The following is a 19,801-nucleotide window of genomic DNA, read 5'->3' as shown; positions in this document are numbered from 1 at the left end:
TAAGGCAGAAGTTTGCCTGCTGAAAGCCATGGGGACACACACCGGATTATCCAGAGGGAGAAACCCAGCAGCTCCAGGAAACGCCAAGCAAAAGCACCAGCTTGCTCAGCTCAGGCCCTGGAAACGTTCGGTCACGCAGCAGAACGCGCTCACACCACCGTGTGTGATGCAAGCTCTGAGATGCTCCCACTAAACGCAGCATTTTTCCTCCCTCACGCAAGAGCTAAGGCATGAAACGCGCTTCAGGCTTTCATCTGAACCTCCTCTGGCCCGAAACAGGTCCGGCAATTCTCTCCCTCGCTGCGCTATCCGCGCAGGACAGCGGAGCGAGGCCCGCAGCCCGCCTGCGCCGAGAACGCCTTCCCTTCCCCGGGAGGACAGGCAGACGGAGCAGCGCCGACCCCCAGCGCGCAGCCTGCTTGGTTTACTCGCGCCGCTGGCTTTTGGAGCGCCAAGATGCTATTTTTGGAGCGGTTACGGGACGCTGAGCCCCCCTGGGAGCTGCTTACCTTACACGTAGCCCAAACCTCTGCGCGGCGGGACTGCCGGAAACGTTCCCTTTAACCGATTACACACCAACGACAAGACTCTCCGAGAAAGCTCTGCCCCTCCACCCTCACAACAAACACCCCTGAAGACCAATAAAAGGAAATTTCAAGTTAACCAGACATTTATTAGCATCTCTGTAGGTGGAGAGGTTGTTCCAGTACACGAGCAACGAGGTCACACGCAGGCGATGGAATCATTTCACATTCAAGCAGAGCACGTTCCACTCAATTGCTTCATTTCTTCCATTCGTTCTTCTCGAAATCCCACTGGGAAGAGATGCCCTCCACGGGATTAATCCGCATGTCCAACATCCTCTTCGTCTGCATCGACAGCCACTCCTCAGAGAAGGTGTGCGGGATAGGGCCGTACACTGCAATTCAAGAGCAGGCAGAACTCTCTCGCGACAGAAAACCAGCAGGTTGGGAAGCGAGGTACGAATTTCGCTAACAAAAAGCTTTTTCTTCCCCAAAGCCATCAGTGCCGACCACGCGCACACCATCGTCTGCTCAATCCCCTGTTCCCTAAACCCAGGTTTTGAAAGATTAAGCTCAGACCAGATTCCTGCATCCATTCCCTTCACCAGCAAAGGCTGGTACCAGGACAACAGCCTTCTCCTCGACTTGCGCCGCGAGGAGACGAAGCCTGGAGACGGAGAGCAGCTCACTTAACGGTGCGCGGCAGCCGGAGGGCTCCCTCGAGGCAGAGCCGCTAGCTGGGAAGGAAGCCAAACGTGGCAGAAACCCAAATGTTTACCAGCAAGGCGGCCGTAAGATTTTGCAACAGCAGGTTTCACAGAGAGGGGAAGCTCTGGGATCAGCGGAGCATCACCACTCTTCGCCCTCCCTTTCCTCTCCTCCCCCCAGAGCTCTCTCACCACCTTCCTCTCTCTCTACGAGGCAGCTCCCCGAACATTTACGCCATCTCCATCACGTCACAACTCCAGAACTGAGTTTCCAGGGACCAACAAGCCAGGAGGTCAGCGGAACAGCTGTTCCGCGAACCATTCTGATCCCTCAGAGAGAATTCTCTGACTTCCCATCAGGTATCAACGCTGCGCGGCGTTACTCACTGTAATGTTTCTGCCAAATGAGGATGAGACCGGTTACGCCAAGGAAGAACAGTACCCCGCCGAGGACGGTCTTCCACTCGTTTGATCCTCTGTTCATTTCTGCGTAGCTCTCGTTAAATTTGATGCGATACACTGCAAAAAAAAAAAAAAAAAAAAAAAAAAATTTAAAAACACCGAATAATTCCGTTCATTTTTCCGGGGTCTTGCAGGCAACACGGAAAAACGGCGCTCTCCTCCCTCCCCGCCAGCTCCGTTATCGACCACGAAGCTTCCTAGCACAAATCATTTGCGCAGGAATCCAAAAGGTTTTAGGCGCCCTCGCCGCGACACCGGTGGGCACGGCGCCGCTAAGGGCAGTGCTCATTAACATGCAAATGCACAGGGCTCATTTTAATCAATTACATGCTGTTATAATTAAGATTTTTTTTTTTTTTCTGCCTTGACGACAGCAGACGGCAGTCAAGAAACAAATATAATAATTATTCTGTGTTCTGGAAGAGGAAGAAATTGCTGAGCTTGACCTCAGGCACCTAAGAGCCACCACGGCAGGCGCTTCCAGCTTTCTGCGGCGGCACCAAGGATCCCGGGAACACAAACCGCCGACCGATCTCCGCTGGTGCACGCGCAGGCGCCGCGTGTGCCCTCAGGGCACCGTCCGCGGCGGTGTTTCCCGCAAGAGCGGTCAGTGACGACCGTGCGGCAGATCAGATCGCGTCGCTGCCAGCTGCGAGGTGACTTAGAGCCCCCCACTACCTACGTTCAACTTTCTCATCAACGGACAGAGCGGTCCAAGACGCCTTTTCCTTCTCTTTCAGCGCCTTCTGCTGAGCAGAGAGATCCCTTACGAAGGCCACTTCAGGCAGGGGAACGTCCCGCCGGTCGACATAGGCTGGGAGGCTGAAATCCTCGGCTTTGACAACACCAGCTGCAGCTGGGAACAGAAGAGACACCCACTCAAGCTTCCAACTCCTGCGCAAACATCTCTTATTTGTTATGATTAAAAAAAAAAAAACCAGCTCAGCCAAAAAGGTGATGGCAGTGAGGGGATACAGGAGGGAAAAAGGATTCATCAGCGAGGAAGAGAGAGAGAGTACTTGAAGTGGGTGCTATTTTAAGAGTGTAAGAATAACACAGAAGGGGGAGCTACATAGAAGGTAACATCCCAAATTGCTTGATCAGTGCCTCAGCCACCTCTGTTTCCAGCTGTCCCACCCATCACCTCCCCTTCCACGCACCCAGAAGCCCTCTACGCCTCTTCCGCCCTCATTTCCGCCCGGCCCGTGGCTCCCGCCACCCCCCCAGCCCCGCCCGCGCCCCCGCAACGCCGCCCACTGCCACAGGCCGCTCGGATCTCCTGCCACCAGGCAAGGCAGCAGCCTTGCCAACTCCTCCTCCGCCCCAACTCCCCACCCAAACCCCGGCAGGCAGCTTGCTGCGTTCTCCCTCCTAAGCGCTTTGTTTTTATCATCCTTACGAAAAGCGACGAGGCAGTTGCCGCCTACCGTGCCCGTGCGCTCTCACGCAGATGGAGGTGGAAATGGCCCTCTTCCCAACGAGGCTGAACGCCCTTGAAGCCAACATCCTGTCGGGGTGAAAAAACCAGCAGGTAAGTCAGCGCCAGGCGAAGACGTCGAATGAACTCAAAGGCCTCCTGGGATGCTTTCACTCAGCAACACAGCGGGTGCAAGCCAGGAGCGCTCAGCAAGCCAAACCTAAACCCATCTCACGCCCCCTGAAGAGACGCTCCGGCAGCAGACGACGCTGACACATCCGACAGCCGGCTGCAGCTCAAGGCTTCTCCCACACAGCCCACAAAAAGGCTCGCCGGGAGCGGTGCCTGCGCTCCGGGACACGGGTTTCTCCCCCTGATCTCGGCTAAAAAAAAAAACCCCCACGAACCCCAACGGTGAGGTGAGCGGCCCACGCCTGACCTTGCCGTGGGGCGCAGGGAGCCCCCTCCCTCCCACCCACCCACCCACCCACAGCCGTGACGCCTCACGCCCGCCCCACACGACCTAACACCCCCGCACCGACACCGGGCAGCGCCGAAACCCCTTCAAGGCGATGAGGAGGCCGCGGCGCTTCCCCCTCATTGCGCCGCCCCCCCCCCCATCCCGGGCTGCACCCCCGGGCGGGTGGATGGGGGCGGGGAGGGCCCGCCCTGCCTGCGGCGGGGTGCGGGAGGCCCCCGTACCCCTGTCCCGGTCCCCGTGCCCCCGCTCCCGGCCCCGCCGCCCGCCGCGGCCCGACGACCTGGCGACCGTCCTCTACGCCGGGCTGCGACCGGAAGGAGCCGCCGACCGGAAGCGCGGTGCACGCCGGGAGACGCGGGACAGAGAGAAACCGCCAAGGAGCGGCCCCCGCCCGCAGGGGCTGATGGGATACGGGCGGACTGTGTCTCCCCTCCCGCCCCTCGGTTTTTACGACAGCGCCGGCGGCGCTTGGCGGCGTTTGGCGACACTTGGCGGCGCGTTGGCCTGAGGGGAGGCGGCTGGGCCGGGAGCGGGACCGGGAGCGGTGTGCGGGGGTTGCGGGGCCGTTTGCCGTGGCAGGATGAAGCTGACCACGCAGGCCTACTGCAAGATGGTGCTGCACGGCGCCAAGTACCCGCACTGCGCCGTGAACGGGCTGCTGGTGGCTGAGAGGCCGTCGGGTGCCCCTCGCCGCGACCAGGCCGGGCCCCCCTCGCTCTTCGTCGACTGCATCCCGCTCTTCCACGGCACCCTGGCCCTAGCGCCCATGCTGGAGGTGGCCCTCACCCTGGTAAGGCCCTAGGCCCGGGAGCGAGGGGCTGGTCTCCGTGTGCTGGCTGAGCTCAGGGGATGCGGCCGAGGCGAGAGGGGCTGGCGCTGAGGGGGTGCGGGGTGCTGGAGTAGCAGCAGCCAGGTCTGTGGGATGAGCGGAGCCGTTCTAGAGTGGAAACCCCCCCCGAGGCCCATCCGCTGTACAGCTTTCCGCTGAGGAAGCAGCAGAAAGCTACAGAGCCTCGTAGTTTCGCCTAATTTATTTTTCAGTGCAGAGAAACTGCTGTTTGTGTTGGTGTCATTATCCTCAAATAACTCCCAGAGGGAACGTCCTTATCCTACAGCAGAAAGAGCTTTTCTCAGCTTACCTTTAAGGCACTTCAGAGCAGCATCAGCTAATTGGAAAAGGGCGTGCTTGTCTCTGAGTAAGAGCGTTTAGATGTGTATAAGTACGTCTTTCTTAATTTGTTCTCGTGTGCTTTCCCCATTTATGGAAGCCATTAGGCTAAATAGGGGAAAAAAAATAAAATTGAAATCTCTTCACAGCGCGGGTCTGGCTTGGGTTTGTGATCTGACGCGGCGTACTGCGAGCTGGCCGGCGGTTCGTTCGCCGCGGGATAGCTGGGGGCAGCCGCGCGCTCCCCGTCACGATATCCCCTGCCTCGCCCGCCGCTGTGGAAGAGCCGTGCCGTAAGCCCTCGCGGGGATAATCCGTTTCCCCCGCTGCCGTCGCGCGGGCAGGGTGAGAACCGTGTCAGGATCGCGGCGCCGGCGCTTCCCCGTGGTCGCGAAGCCCGGGAGCCATCCTGCGTGGGGCCGCGGCTCCGTTCTGCGTGGAGTCCCTCTCTCAAATCCAGGAGGCGGAGCGAGCGAAGCGCGCCTGGATTTTATTGTAACGGGGAGCTGGACCGGGCTTCTGCCGATCTGGAGGTGCTTTGGCACCTTCGCCCTCGACGTAGCCGCCACCGTAAGCGGGATCTGGGTGTGACTGGAGCTCCGGACTTTTGTGTCCAGTCAAAGATTTGTCATCGTTAACGGGAGAAAATCCATCCCTTTCGGGTGTCTGTAAAAATAACTGGTTCTTCTAGACTTCTTGGCCTGAATGCTTCCCTCAGTCTAATAGCTTGCTTCGTCAGAAAATATTTATTGGTAAATAAATTCCAGTTTTTTCCAGTTGAGGCGGTGCCGTGGGGATGCTGAGATCTTGCTGAAGCCCGAATGCGCTGAGACGCAGCCGGAGGCGTAGGAATGGGGGCTGAGCCGGAGCCCTGGCCGGTTAGATTCACCTTGATGCTGCGGAGCACGCAAAATCTGTCAGCCTTAAATGCGTTCACCCCGGCGCAACGGCGCCGGAGTGACACAGAGACGCGTGCTGCTGGCGTAAGCGGTTTCCCTCGCGTTGCTGCTTGGGAAAAGGAAATAAATACTGTTTGTAATTGCCTTTAAATCAGGAGTAGATGTCTTTCGGCAGGGTCGTGGCGGGGAATTTTTGTGAACTTCAGGTTCTCAGTGTAGATCGTGCTCCAGGGTCGGATTATTAGGAAACAAATCCTGTCTCTGGCGACATCTGAAGCATCTTGCCGCGTCCGCGGTAAGGAAATCATTGTGGAACCGGAGAAACGGCGTTGTCTTACTTATTTACTCTTTAGTTTTTGATACAGAAAGTTAAAAACCCCAAACTCCTGGCATTTCCCGCGTTAATTCAGACTTGCAGCGTCGTGTTGTGGTTTGCAGCCACATTTGATGACCCCTGTGATGCTTGGCAGCTTTAAAACCCAGCGTTTTACGGGAGCCCGAGGCCTTTTGCTCTCTTTTTTTTGGTTTTTTTTTTTTTTTTTGTTTAAACAAAGGCAAAGGTGTCAATAAATACTGGCACGGCGACTATAAACATTGCATTTTATTGTTGTCGTGTTCAAAAGGAGGGCGCTCTCGCCTCTTCCGTACAATGTTACGCGCGGTTACTGAAGAAATCAGCAAGACCAGCGTGGTTGAAACTCGATGTTTGTAGCGAAGCGCATCTGTTTCTGGAGGATTTTGAAGCTTCGGCGGGTTTTTACGGGATCTGTTTCTCTTCCAGTTCAACCGCTGCTGATTCTTGGTGAAAGAATCACACGCGTGAGGCTTTTCTGGAAGCAGCCCCAGCAGTTTCACCTCCTCTCCTCTGACCTGAGTTATCCCAGGACATCAGACGGGAGCCACGGTCTCCAGATTTAATCGGAAAATAGAGGGTGCGCTTTCAGACGGGCCTGCCCGCGTGGTAACTTCTAAACAAACAACAAAACTAACATTTTATTAAACACGCAGCAGCGCTTGGAGGTGTGTAGCTCTGGGGGAGAGAGCAGAAGCGCGCGCGTTTAATCCGCGCTTCGGCTTGTCGGTTTGAAATTCCTTTCAGAACCGGAGTCGCTGCAGAAGAAGTGAATTAAGTTTCACAAGGGGTTTTTTGTGCCTTTGAATCTCTCGGCTAATTGATGTGGTTTTGCAACCGCATCTTCTCAAAAAACAAAAAAAAAAAAACAAAACCCAAAAAACAAAACCAAGCGGCGCTTCCTTCTCCGTTCGCACGGCTGGCTCCTCACCGCCTGGGACACCGGGCAGCGGGTTCTGGCCTTTCTCCTCCCAGGGCTCTTCCGAACCTTCGGTGGCCGCGGCTCCTCGCGCGGAGGCAGCTCGGAGGGCGGGCCGCTTCGGATTTTTCAGCGTGGCGCACGCCGCGTGGAAGCAGGACGCAATTTATCCCTCGTCGGCTTGCCCTCGTCGGGGCTGGACGTGACTGAGAATACCAGGGGCTATTAATTAACGCTGGAAGCAGCTTTGATTCCAAAATGAGTTGGGTTTTTTCGCTTTTTTTTTTTTTAATGGCAGCAGTTTTTAATTACCACTTAGGGAACTGCGAATTTAAAAATCACACTCTCTTTTTATTTTTTTTTTCAGTGTGCAACAAAAATTTATTTAGAACTAAGGATTTTAATTTTTAAATGGATGGACTTTTTATTATTATTATTATTATTAATTTTACTGTCCGGGCTTCAGGCTTTAATGCCAAGCTTTCAAGCCACTGACAATTAAAAGCCCAGTCCTAAGCCCTCAAAATGGGTTTGTAACTGAAACAGCGGCTGGCCCTCAGCTATAACAGGGCGACGCGGCTTTTTTTTTTTTTTTTATCGCGTAAATCCCTGTCGTCCCTTGCAGAGGAGGGATTATTCGCATGGCTTTCTGTTTGTTTGTTTATGCAGATACCATAATTATTGCTAAAAAGGAGATTGATTTGACTCACGGGATGCGACAGGTCAGCATCAGGTGTATTTTTGGACTCCATTTTAACGGAGCTGTTGAGGGGTTTTTTTGATGCGTGCTCTCTAGGGACTGCAAGAGAAAATTCTAGCTGCTTTCTCCACTTCTGTCTTTCAGGGCTCTGTATTATGCTGACTTAATATCCTGAATTAGAAGGAGAAATGTCATATATATGTGTATTTTCAAAGCAAGACAGACTCAGCAGGAAGAATTCAGATCCAGCATAAAGCAGAAAGAGCGACAGTGTCCGCAGGCTGAAACAGCACTTAAAAAAAAAAAAAAAAAGCCTCTACAAAACTGCATAAACTTTTGTATTCACATAAATCAAAAGTCGTTAAATAAGGAGGAGCTGCCTGGTCTGATCATGTTTGTAACGGAGATGAGGGAATTCGTGCCAGTAGTTCTTTGCTCAATCCCTTCTCTTGTGGCTGAGCTGGAGAATGTTTTTAGAAAAGTGCTCGGTTTTGATAGAAAGGTTGTAGAGAGTGGCGGATGCCTCCGCGTTGTTTGGTACGTCGCTGCGGTGGTTAGGTAGCCTTGCAGGTGAACTCTCCGAGAAAAACAATTCTGTCACAAAAGCCTTTTTGGCACGGGGCGGGTTGAAAAAGCGCTAAATGGGACAAGCTTCTGCCTCACGTTGACCTTTCGCCTGAAGGTTTATTTGCTTACCTTAATAAGGTAAAAAGTGCTTTCCCTTTAGCCTAGAAATGTTACAATAGAAGTAAAATCAACTAACTGTTTTTCAAAGGACGGTATAGTCCCCACCCGCGCGCTGAACGTTTTCTAAGGGCTCTCTGTCAAAGGCTCACTAACAGAAAATAGCCACGACGGCGGTAGGTGCGACCGAGACTCCTCTCCCCGCGTTGCGGGAGCTCTCTGCTGGTCCTGCCGTTCGAATTTAGGCCAGGCTTTGACCGAGAGGACTTCTTGCTCTTCTGCTCCGTTTGGTTGGTGTTTGCCGTCATTCGCAAACAATTTGGTTTCTCTGTTCTGGTTAAATTAGCCAAACTGTGTGTGTGAGCGCACACGTAAATGTATGTATTTAAAGAAGCAGTTGGCAAAGATCTTGTAACGTTTCAATTACCCTTTGATTTGCAGGGCAGACGCGAGATTTCTTTAATTCTATGGGGTGTTTTGTTTTTTTTCTCTTTCTTTTCCTGGGCTTAATTGTTCCAATTGCTTTTTCAGATTGACTCTTGGTGCAAAGAGAATAGCTACGTGATAGCTGGATATTACCAGGCAAACGAACGCGTGAAAGATGCCAGGTGTGTTGGTGCAATATTTCCTTCTGTTTGCTCTTTTCTCTTGTACTTTGTACTCTGCCAACAAAAATCATCGACGTAAGCCGCGCGCGTTGATTGACTTCGACAACTGTCGTCTGCTTTCGCATTGTCTTCGCGGCGCTGGTGGCTCTGGCCTTTGCTCAGGTGCGGAAACCCCGGTCTTTCCAGAATCGCTCCTCTTGGGTGGATGCTATAAAAGGCCAGGCTTTGAACGACTGCCAGCCGGTTTAATTGCGGTTGTCAGGGAAATAGCCAAAATTTACAAGCGCGTTTGCTTGTGCGGTGCGTATCTTGCAAACTCAAATGACTCCAAGTATCTTTCGGGAAGTCTTTCAGAAGTGACCTAATTCTTACTGGACTGCTTAATTGTCTCTGAGTTCTGTTGAAACATTTTTTTACGTGATAAAGGGACGCTCTTGAAATGGAAGCTGATGTCAGTCAAGCAGAGAACTCTTTTTCACTTATTTTCCCCAGGATTAGTCATTTTTTTTTTCCCCTGCTAGCTAAGCTGAATTACTCAGTAAGCAATAAAGGAGCCTTCCCGTGGAGCCCCAATGTAGTTTTCGATACACATATCAAATGTTTTCCCCTGTACCTACTAGACAAATCCAGTCTCAGGACTAATGAGAGTACATCATACTGGCATTTAAAATACAAATGAATAAATTGTTTAAAGTATTACGCCGTGTCCCAGTTATTTTGTTAATGTATATCCTTCAGTCGCATCTATGTTTTTTAAGTAATACTTGCGACTGCTAAGGTATCTAACAGGGATAAAAGCATTGTTTGTCCTTTTCTTAGAAAGGAAATAAATCTGCCGGAGACGTTTTTAAGTTTCTCTGTTCTGTATGAGGTTTCAAAGAGTATCACAGGCTTGGTTTGTTGTTGGTTTTTTGTTTTTTTTTAAACTGATTTCTGAAGATAACCAGCACCGTGTAGAGGTTGTCGTCTTTGAAACCCGGTAAAGGTTTTCCTTTGAAAGATTTATCTGATTTTTGTAGAGAAGCTGGGCAGGGAGTGGGTTCAAATGCAGACTGGGGAGCAAACGCTCTTTTTTAAGTGCCTGGCAGGGCCAAGGCGGCTGCGGTCTTTGCTCCGGTGGAAGAAGGCAGGGGGGCGCAAAACATTGATTCCACAGAAAGTCTGCAGTGAGCGCTTTGCCGTTCAAAAACCCGTTGCCTAAGCGTAGCTGAGATCCAGATCGTGCGCTGAAGAGAGGAGCTGGGGTTTTCTTGGCCTTCTGACTTCAATCAAGCGTAACATCAGCTCGATCTCTTGTTCCTGTTTGTAAGCACGCGGTGTAATTTTCACATCTCTTTAAGCGTATTTCCTGCTGGTTTCAGCTGAAATGTCATGGTTCACGTAACACAGTTACCTTTACCTTCTGCTGCAGTCCCAACCAGGTTGCGGAAAAGGTGGCCTCCAGAATTGCAGAGGGCTTTAACGATACAGCGCTCATAATGGTAAAGTACTTCACTTTTTCACCCCCCCTCTTTCTGTATTGTTCATGTTATGAGCGTGGTGTTGGACTAGCCATTTAAATGCTCTTCTCTGGATCCGTTAGTAGTGAAGTAACTCGTTTTCTCTTTCCCTGCAAATGCTCTGGGGAAGAGATGCGATGACCTGTAGCCAGTGAGGTTCTCAGTACGTCTACAGAGAGACTGTGGCCAGCTCTCCGCCGTCTCAAAGGAAGTGGAGGCCTTCTCTGCTTGCGAGGCTTGAGTGAAGGCAGCGAATTCATGACTCCAGACCCCTTTCTGGGGCTTAAACTAGTCTTAAATGACACAAGCGATGCTTTGCCTCCTTGCCACAGTGACAAAAGATGTTGGCAGTTTAAATTTGACTCATTTAAAAGTAGATCAGTGGATGAGTTAGTGTAAGGTGCCCCTGTTTGTGCAAACTGACTTTTTGGTTTTTTATTTCATTTCTTCTTGAAGAGGAGCCTGAGGTGGTTTGGTTTTTTTTTTTTTCTGTTGCACACCAGGTCGATAACACCAAGTTTACCATGGAGTGCATAGAGCCTGCCATTCACGTGTACGAGCTTCATGAGAACAAGTGGAGGTGCAAGGACCCGCACGTGTGAGTAAAATGCAGAGTTGATTTGTGTTTGGGCAGTGAGGAAAAATGGGTTGCCTGGTAAAGGGCAAAACTTTGATTGTGCTGAGTGACACTGTAAGGGCGGTGGGTGTAGCTGACAGTGATTTTTAAAGCTTTTTTTTTTGCTGTAGTGAGAGAGAGCAGCCAGCTTCTGCAGCCAGGCAGTGGTACGACGACGCTGCAGAGAGTGTGCCTTAATTTCCAGAGCGGAGGAGGTGGTGGAGATGTTCTTTGTGCTTACTTTTAATTCCTGGTTATTTCACGCCCTAGTGATTTTTGCGAAGATTGGACCGAAGCCCAGAGAATCGCTGCATCTCTCTTGGACAGCAAGTCCTACGAGACGCTTGTGGATTTTGATAATCACCTGGACGATATCCGGAACGACTGGACAAACCCAGAGATCAACAAAGCTGTCCTCCACCTGTGTTAGCGGGCTTTCTCCTGACTACTTTACGGGCATTCCCACTATGTACCGAAGAGAGAAAAATGCTATTTTTGAGTGTAAATAGAATAATATTCAGTACCTTGTGCGGAAACTTGACTGATTAAAAAGGAGTGGCATGTCACATTGCAGAGGGTGATGTGTCCGTAAGCCGTTGAATCTTTTTTGTGAAATTCCTTGGAAGAACCACAAACTGTCCGTTACAGTTGTCCTCGTGGACGCCTTCCCAGTTGTAGTGAATGTTGCTGTTCCTTCAAAACCAGAACTACTTCTGCTTGTCCCTACTGTTCGTATTACAGAGTTTTGACTGAGCTTTTCTAATCTTTAGAGAGATTACTTTTTAACAATTTATGGAAATAACTTTGAAAGGAAAAATCGTTCTTGCTCTCAGATGAGAAATTTTAAGGTCAAATGCGTAAAATGCAAGGGTAACGGTTTCTTTGGGGCTGATTTTGAAATTTCATTCTGTTGGCACAGTAAAACGCGAACTGCTGAGGACGATGTGCCGTGCTCATGTCACCTCTTTTGCAGTGGTTTAGCATGACGCAGCTGCAGAGAATGTGTTAAAATAGTATTCCCAGTGCTGCAGCGGTTCCTGCCATCTGCGGGCAGCCAGCCACAGTTATGGCTTGAAAATGTTAAACCCAAGGTGAAAACAAATATTTGTGTGGTGATTTGTAAAAGGGACTGGAAGTGCACTAGCGAGTTTGCGTGGCGGTTCCGAAGCAGTTTGAGTCTACAAAAGAAGAGGGGAGTGAAGTACCTTTTTAGTTTTGTGTGGTCTCTTGGGGTTCTATAAACAGATCTCATTTTCAGCTGGTTCACACGGTGCCTGGTTAAGTAGGTCTAAAATGGATCCCTGCAAGCTGAAGGCGAGCGATGAATCAAGGAGCCTAGATGTAGTGTAGCTCGGCTTCTGTCTGTCTTTCTAATTAACGTTTGTTTTAAAGAATAAGCTTACTGGACAATGAAGCTTTATATCAGACTGGGACAGTTCTCTCTGAGTCTTGTTGCCTTACTCCTCGTGGTTGTCTGTCAAACTGCAGTGAAACATAGCCTCAACCTGCAACGGTTTCCCTAGATTTCCTTCTCTTCCCACACAAAAATGTTTTTAGAAGGAGGATCCAAATGTCCGCCAAACGATGGGCCTCTCTCCAAGTTCCTGCTTTTTCCTTCGTGTTCTCATTTTAAACCATGAGGGGTGGGATTGTCAAAACCTCTTCGTCTACTTGTGCTTCTATGTAAATGAGAAGTTTTCCTCTTGCTCTTAGCGAGAGATGGGATAAGGGATAAAACTCCTCTTGCTCTTAGCGATAAGACGGGATAAAAGCCCCTTCTGAAGCAGTGAGTACAACCAGGGTGCCTCCAGTCGGGTCCTGCTGTGAATTTTCTGCAGTTCAGATTCCAGAACGCCGGGAGGCGAGGTCTGAGGTTCGGCTCCCCTGAGGTTTGAACCGAAAGGGTTGGGTTGGTCTCCCCGCTGTGCGGTAGTAAGGTGTGATGGGCATTGCAGAAGGGGCTGGCACTTAGTCGATCGCCTTTCCGAAGCACGAGTCAGATGGGCTTGCAGGAAAGGAAAACATTCTCACTTGTTGAACGAAAACATCTAGCTCCCAAGCAGCGAGATAAACACACTCCAGTGGCCGTTTGACTACACGTCCACACTGTGTGAAAAAATATCCTGGAAATGGCAATGCTCTGGCAACGCACGTTCGCGGAGACTCTGCAAATCTCGCTGGAAGAGGACTGTGGCCTTACTTTGCACAAACACCTCACCGAATTGAACCCATTGTTCCAGGGGCAGATGTTATCTTCACAAGACATGCTACGTTTGTTAGACGAGATTGTCAGCCCGTATAAGCCGGTGTGTCTCCCGAGCCACAGGAAATGTGTTTCTTACTCTTTGTGACTAGATGTCATAATCTTCTCTTCTGGTGCCTGCTACCCCCTCAGCCCAGTAAGAAAGCAGAATTGTATCACCAGGCTGAAACCTGATGGAGATGCTCCCTGTGACTAACCCTGGAGGTGGTGTTGCTGGAAGGGGAGCAGCTTTTAATGCTTTGTCTTTCCCCTTTTTTATCTTCTGTTTACTGTGAAACGAGGTCCTTTGAGTGTTTTGCCACCCCTGGAGGCCCAGGCTGGCTTTCAGCAAAAAGGAGGTGTGCTCGGATCTTATCTCACCTGTCCTGTTTACATTGAAGGCCGGACAAAAGGCAGCAATTTCATAAAGCGAGGCAACCCTGCAGCCACAGCGGCTCTTGTGAAAGAATGAGGAAGCTGCTGGGCTCAGCCGAGGCTGTGTTCCCCTTTCCTGCTGATGTACCAAGCCTACCTGCAGGAGCAGATGCTGGTTTCCTGGCCGGCTGAGCAGTTGGATTCAGCAGAGGAATTCAAGGTAACTCCTTTTAAAACTGCTAGGGGAAGAAATCTTGGGAAAGGCATCTTGGTCTGCATTGCTGGAGCCCTCATGAGAGCTGGGATGATGGCACTGGGAATGGATGTCTTACCCTTTTTAGTTTGTTTGTTAGCATTTAATGACGTGCAGGGTCATTTTTTTTTTTTTTTTCTTTCGCCCTATTCACCAAGATTTGGAGATTTGCCGTTTGCCTGCCCAGACATTTAACTACCAGCTCTTTACCTCATCCGTAGAAACTCTAGCACTTGGAAATGCAAAATTATTCCCATGTGGGACTCTTCTTTCCACTCTCAACTCTAATATTTCAAAACAGTAATAAACAGACCCTGCAGGTATCTGAAAATACTGGTGCAAAGTGCTTGAGTTTCTGAGCGTGAGGATGTGTGCTACTCCTTGCTGGATCCGTGTGAGTGCTCACCTTGAATCCTTTAGTCACCAGGGGGAGAACGAAGAGCCTTCAGCATGCGTTGCTTGGAGCGCCCGTTCGGTTTGAAATCAGGGATCAGAGTGACCCAAGGTTTGTCCCCAGGGGTGCCACCCGCCGATGGCCTAGGGCACTTCCAGCTGCGGCCAAAAACTCTGTGTACGGCTCCAGCTTGAGAAACCCAGAAGGGAGCAGAGAGTTTGGGGGCCTGGGGGTATTATTTTCACCGAGAAATGTGACCGCCTTAAATTGCTCTGAGAATCAGTGGCTAGTTGGGGCTAGATGTACGTTGGGAATGGCCTCTGCTCCTCCTGGCTCGTGTGGTGGGAAGAGCAGGCGAGTGGCAAGAGCCAAGGGGCGTCTTTGATCAGTGGCTCACGCGCACAAGTGAGATACCTGCTCCTGGGGAACACACTGGTGCCGTATTCTCCCTGAGCTCGTTGCTCTGTGTTTGTGTGAGGGCTTGGAGTTTGGTTTTTTTTTTTTTTTTATTCCTTCATTCAGCAAGTGAAGCAGCCTGCTGCTGGAGCTTTTCCCCCTTCCTCCCTCCTTCCCATCTGCCAGCTGAGCTGTTCAGGGGATGTTCCCTTGCCCAAGTCAGCGTGAAAACGAGCAAAGACCTACCGCGTAACCTGTTTCAGCTCATTAGAGCTGACGTGGGTGCGGGAGGCAGACGAGCGGTTCAGCTGGCAGGATGGAGGAGCCGCAACCTCTTCGCCTGGCACAGCTGGAGCCGGGGGCGGACAGATGTGCGGAGCCCAGCCCCGCTCTGCATGGCGCTGCGGAGATGCACCGCGAGAGGCGGCCCCCTGCCCCCGAGAATTTCTTATCTAAGCGGCAGAGACGCGCGCCGAGGAGAGGTGACAGTGACAGATGCAGGAAGCAAACCCGGGTCTCTTTGCTCCCTGGCTGGAGGCCTAATCGCTGCACTCTGCTGCTGCTGCTATTTGTAAAACGTCTCGAGATGCTGGGGTGGAGGGCATTACCGATACGGAAAGAGCAGGCGAATGCTAATGGAGGAGGCTGTTAGCGGGGTGGACTTGCGGTTGACTGCAGCTTGGAAAATGGCCTCAAGGGGAAATGCGCTCAGCGTGCATTTGTGAGCTGCGCTGCTAGTTTGTGTTTTAATTCCGCTCCCGGAGCGGAGCTGGGTTGCCCACCCTGGCTGGTGGGAGCTGTAATGAGATGGTCGGGATCAGGCAGTCTGGGCTGGGCAAGCTGCTTCCTCCCCGTCCTGCCCGGGCTGTGTTCCTCCCAACTGGAGTTAAACATCTCAATGCCTCCTACTCCTGCGCCACAAACCCCTCTTTTGCTTTACCCATCGCCCTGCCACCAGCCCTCCCGCAGCAGGCAGCCGAAGTATCCGCTGAGGACTTGATCGATTTTTTTCTATTTTTTTTTTTTTACTGTTGCTTTTAGACCACATTTTCACCCAGCCTTCTCCTCCAAAAGTACACCCTAGCTGCATGTTTTCTTTTAGTTTTCAGCCGTCGCCCTGTGAAAGGCGGCAGACGCGGATTCGGAGAGGACGGAGGCAGGTTGCTGGCCGGGCTTTCCGATAACGGAACCACACGAAAGGTGAAAGCGGTCCGTGCTCCTGCCTGGCTGTGCGGCGAGCTTGGCGTTTTGCGACCTGCCGGAGCTGTGATGAGGCAGACAGGGAACACTGCACTTAAAAATACCTGGTAGGTGGGCTGGGGGTAACGGGTAATTCCTTGAGTGCTTCCAGGCAGCGCCGCTCCGGCTGCGGCGTGGCGGCACTTTAGCTGGATGCGGGCAGGACCGGTGCCAGGCATGTCCCGGTCTGCGTAGCATCAGCCCACAAGGGCCAAGAGAAACAACGCAGCCCTTCCTAGAAATGCGCTCCGGAGCTTAAAAGATGGACCTAATTGAAAAAATGTACCGAGGTTGTACCAGGGGATAAAAGGGGAAAGCTGGGCTGAGATTAACCTGGAGCTCAGCGAGCCGAGAAGCGCGGCAGCCGCGGCCAGGTCCCTAAGCCAATTCCCAGCCGTGGCCTCCCAGCCGCCCGCCGAATCCATGCCCGGCAGAGAGGCGGTTTGCTCTGGACGCAGGTCTGGCAGGACAGCCCGGCACGCCCTGGTTTTGTGCTTCAGGTACGTTGCTCGCTTTCCGCTTTGCTTCCTACCCCGCCGCCACAGCGGCTCCTGGCTTCCTCCTCAGGGCTGCTGCCGCAACCCGGTGGATTTTCTTTGGGGCTGTTTTCTGCCTGCGTGGTTCCTGCCGGTTGTTCGGTCTGCCGGTCCTGCCGAGAGCCTGTGCTTGGGGAATGCTGGAGCTGCTCCAGTTTCCCTGGAGCCTGCATCTTCAGCTGCTTCCTCGTGACATCCTCCTCCCTTCCCACGCCTGGCATCCCCTCCGGGTACCGCTCGCCTGCCCTGGATGGCTGCGAGCCTCCCTCAGCGTACGGCTCCGGGAGGGGATTTCTTTTTCCCTCCCAGCACCTCCGTCTTCAGCAAGTCCCTTCTAGGGCCGTTTGTGAGCCAGGCTCGCACCAGCCCTTTCCCCTGCTTGGGCCAGAAGGGACATGGGACGGAAGGAGGGAGCAAGCAGCCTCGTCGCTCCGTTAGCACGGAGCCAGGGTGACGTGTGTCGTCTGCGTTAGCAGACCCTGGGACTCCGTGACCCAGAAAGCTGTTTCTCATCCCTCCTTTCTAAAACAAGCCCAGCTGGTGTTTGCAGGAGCAGCTCGGCGGTCGGGGCTCTGCTCCCCCAGGCTCTCCAGCTGAAGCTTTTCTGGTGGCCGGTGTCTGCAGAACGCATCCCTCTCGGGCATCCGGGAAGCCGTGAGATCACCCTGCCCTTTCCCTTCCAGTGAAGTTATGAGGCTGCCCTCCATCCTCGCCCCCTCGTCGGTCCTTCAGCCCCCTCCATCCTCTCCTGCACCAGGGCAGGATGGGGCCGGTGGACTGGGGAGCGCCGAGCCCAGGGAGAGGAGCGGCCCGGCTGCCGAAGGGCCACGGCCAGAACTGGAAACCAGTCACCGGCCACGTCAGAGGACCACCCAGGGTGGATGCCTGGGCTGGAGAGACAAGTCTTCCCCCGGAGAGGCCAGCCAGCTCCGTCCTGACCCTCCAAGGAAGCTTTATGAGCCCGTCTTCTCCTTCCCCCTGGTCTGATGGCTCTTGGTGGGGTTGGGCCAGCTGCCCCCGTGTGACACTCCGCATGTCGCAGCCTTGGCACTGCCGTGACCTCCTGGGAGGGACCTGGACTCGGATCTGCCTGACGCCAGTCACCCGGGGGGCTTTCTCCAGTAGCCAGCAGGGCTCTGGGCCATACCCAGCCACCGCGGGGTGGTGGTCCCCACCCCACGAACTCGCCCAAGGGCGTCTCCCCTTCCCAGCCCGCGGCGAGGAGAGGAAGGAGCGTGCGACGCTGTGTTTGTGCCTTGCAGGTGGAGCGGTGCTGCAGCCCGCAGAGCTAACCACAGTGATTTTAGCAGGCTGATGTTTATGTTTACCTCCCTGCCGCAGCAAGCCTTCGCTTTCGCTCGCTCACGGTTTTAGCAACAAACTGCTGCTCCGGACCAGGCTAATTGCAGCCCGCTTGGGGTTGGGGCTGTTTGTTCTCACCCAACAGCGGCAAACAGGTAGTTTTGGAGAAAAACATCAAAATAGCTGACGGGGAGAGGGTTTCTGCTGCTCAGGCTGGATTTGTGCTGCAGCGTCAGGGATGCCGGTGAGGGGTCCCTGGCCCCGGGGGATGCTGTATGTGCTGAGCTTGGGATGGGATCCAGAAAAACCGGGCTTGCCAAGCTCTGGCTCAGACCTTCTCCTCCAGTTCTTGAAGTCTGCAGCTGAACAGGCAAAAACAAAACCCACATGAACCAGTTAATTTGTCTGTTTTTCTGGGAGGAAACTGGAGCCAGGGGTTGGAAACGCCTCTGCCCTGGCCTCTGTGTCTGGGATTTGTGCCGGCAGCCGGGGCAGCAGCCTTTCCCCGGCTCCTGCTCTCAGGCTGGAAGCTTTGCAGTTACTCCATTATTTGAGAAATCAGCAGAGCCAAACCGGGGAGGAAATCAGCCCTTTCTGGATTTGTGGTTTTCACCAAACACGGCAGGACCAGACCGGCAGAAACTAGAGCAAAACCACCCCTTTCCCCTCCCCGCTCCCCTTTCTGCTCGTCCCGGCAGGGCTTGGTCTCGGCGGAGACCTCCCAAGCTCCCGGGATGAGCTCGCCTCCATCTCCAGGCGAAATTTAAAGCTTTCCCTTCATCCCTGCCTTGCAGCCGCGGGGTGTTCAGTGCACGGCCGGCATTCCCTGCGTGCCGGTGCCCTGGATGTGAACCGCTGCTTTTTCAGCTCTGTCTGAAAAGGAGCCGTCTCGGGGGCCTCGCCTCTTAATTGCGGAGGAGGTGAACGTAAAAAAAAAAAGCCTCCGGCGAGGAAAGGCGGCCGCTCCGGAGGCAGAGCCTTCGCCCGAGCGTCCTCGCGGTGGGGTGGTACCCGACCTGGAGATCTCATCCCGGGGGGGTGGGAAACCCTCGGCCTGGTGCTGTTCCCACTGCCGGGCTGGGTTTTGAGCTGGCAGGTCGGATGGGAACGGGAAAAAAAACCTTTTCTGGAAGCTGTGAAGTGAAGATGGTCCCAGAGGCTGGGAGCATCGCTGCTTTCCGGATGTTAGGACCTCAGGGACGCCGATGGGTCGCGCTGGCTGGGTACCAAACCAGTGCTTGCCTTTCTAGGCACTTGGTAGCCCCTCTGACTGCTGTGTAGGGATGCTCGGTGGTCCAGGGGCTTCGGCTGCAGGCGAGGGGTCCCCCTGCTCCGCTCTCTCTCGGCACCGGCCTGGCCTGGATTGTGCAGCGGGGTGAGAGTAAAGCAGCGTTTCCTCATCACCCAAGGGCTTTGCTGGGCTTGGATGGGGCTGGAGCGGGGGGCGGATGGGAGGAGCCGGGACTCCGCTAACCTGATTAACCAGGTTAGAAACCAACCTTGCAAAAACCCGCGCCATCTTGCTGCAACCGCCTCCCACCCTCCCAGGGCGCTGCTGGTCCTGGGTGGGAACCCCCCGACCCAGCCTCGCGTCCCGGCTCCCCCTCCGCCTCCGAGAGCAGCCGGGGAGCTGGGATGCGATGGCAGGCGCCGTGCCTCCGGCTCCCGGGACCGGGTGAGCGTCACCCCCTCGGAGCACCGCAGCCGACTTTGGCCCCACTCCCCTTCCCCATCGCACCCCGAGCCCCGCACGCCGGCTCAGCGTCCTCCTCTGCCCCAGCGACGCTTGCGATGAGCGTCTGGGGGTTTTTGGAGCGTGAACCGGTCGGGAACGCAAACACTTCTCGGCCTGGTGCCGGCACAGGAGCCAAGTTAAAGCCCAAGCAGCAACCATCCGAAATCCGCCGCGATGGCGTGTGCTGGAACGCTGATGGTGGGGGGTTTCTCTGCCCGAGCATCTCTCCCGGTGCTGCGAGCCAGGGATGCTGGGCGAAGAGCCGGCGGCGCTGGGGCTGCCGTGTCCTGCAA

The 19,801-nt window shown here is 53.6% G+C and overlaps 2 protein-coding genes across 2 annotated transcripts; one reads left to right on the top strand and one right to left on the bottom strand.

Moving 5' to 3' along the window:
* Nucleotides 1–652: 652 nt before the first annotated feature.
* On the bottom strand, nt 653–3,964 carry COX4I1 (cytochrome c oxidase subunit 4I1). Its single transcript, XM_086758009.1, has 5 exons — nt 3,872–3,964; nt 3,121–3,200; nt 2,376–2,543; nt 1,619–1,750; nt 653–919 (listed from the first exon to the last, which is right to left on the bottom strand). The coding sequence occupies exons 2-5, from the start codon at nt 3,197–3,199 to the stop codon at nt 783–785; spliced, it is 516 nt and encodes a 171-aa protein (XP_086614135.1). The 5' UTR covers nt 3,200; nt 3,872–3,964; the 3' UTR covers nt 653–782.
* Nucleotides 3,965–4,091: 127 nt separating this feature from the next.
* EMC8 (ER membrane protein complex subunit 8) lies at nt 4,092–12,469 on the top strand. The gene is made up of 5 exons (XM_086758229.1): nt 4,092–4,381; nt 8,845–8,921; nt 10,333–10,402; nt 10,924–11,018; nt 11,307–12,469. The coding sequence occupies exons 1-5, from the start codon at nt 4,172–4,174 to the stop codon at nt 11,464–11,466; spliced, it is 612 nt and encodes a 203-aa protein (XP_086614355.1). The 5' UTR covers nt 4,092–4,171; the 3' UTR covers nt 11,467–12,469.
* Nucleotides 12,470–19,801: the final 7,332 nt, after the last annotated feature.

The sequence above is a fragment of the Chlamydotis macqueenii genome, chromosome 13, assembly GCF_036417535.1.
Source record: "Chlamydotis macqueenii isolate bChlMac1 chromosome 13, bChlMac1.mat, whole genome shotgun sequence".
Classification (NCBI taxonomy): Eukaryota; Metazoa; Chordata; class Aves; order Otidiformes; family Otididae; genus Chlamydotis; species Chlamydotis macqueenii.
The sequence above is the reverse complement of the archived record's forward strand: the minus strand, read 5'-3'. Positions and strand labels throughout refer to the sequence as shown.

Bases quoted from the DNA above. Each gene is read 5' to 3' on its own strand.
- EMC8 (XM_086758229.1), top strand. From the start codon at position 4,172: ATGAAGCTGACCACGCAGGCCTACTGCAAGATGGTGCTGCACGGCGCC. The intron at 8,922-10,332 runs GTGTGTTGGTGC...CTTCTGCTGCAG, and splicing joins GAACGCGTGAAAGATGCCAG to TCCCAACCAGGTTGCGGAAA. The intron at 11,019-11,306 runs GTGAGTAAAATG...TTCACGCCCTAG, and splicing joins AGGTGCAAGGACCCGCACGT to TGATTTTTGCGAAGATTGGA.
- COX4I1 (XM_086758009.1), bottom strand. From the start codon at position 3,199: ATGTTGGCTTCAAGGGCGTTCAGCCTCGTTGGGAAGAGGGCCATTTCC. The intron at 2,544-3,120 runs GTAGGCGGCAAC...TCCCAGCTGCAG, and splicing joins CGTGAGAGCGCACGGGCACG to CTGGTGTTGTCAAAGCCGAG. The intron at 920-1,618 runs GTGAGTAACGCC...CTTGAATTGCAG, and splicing joins CATTTGGCAGAAACATTACA to TGTACGGCCCTATCCCGCAC.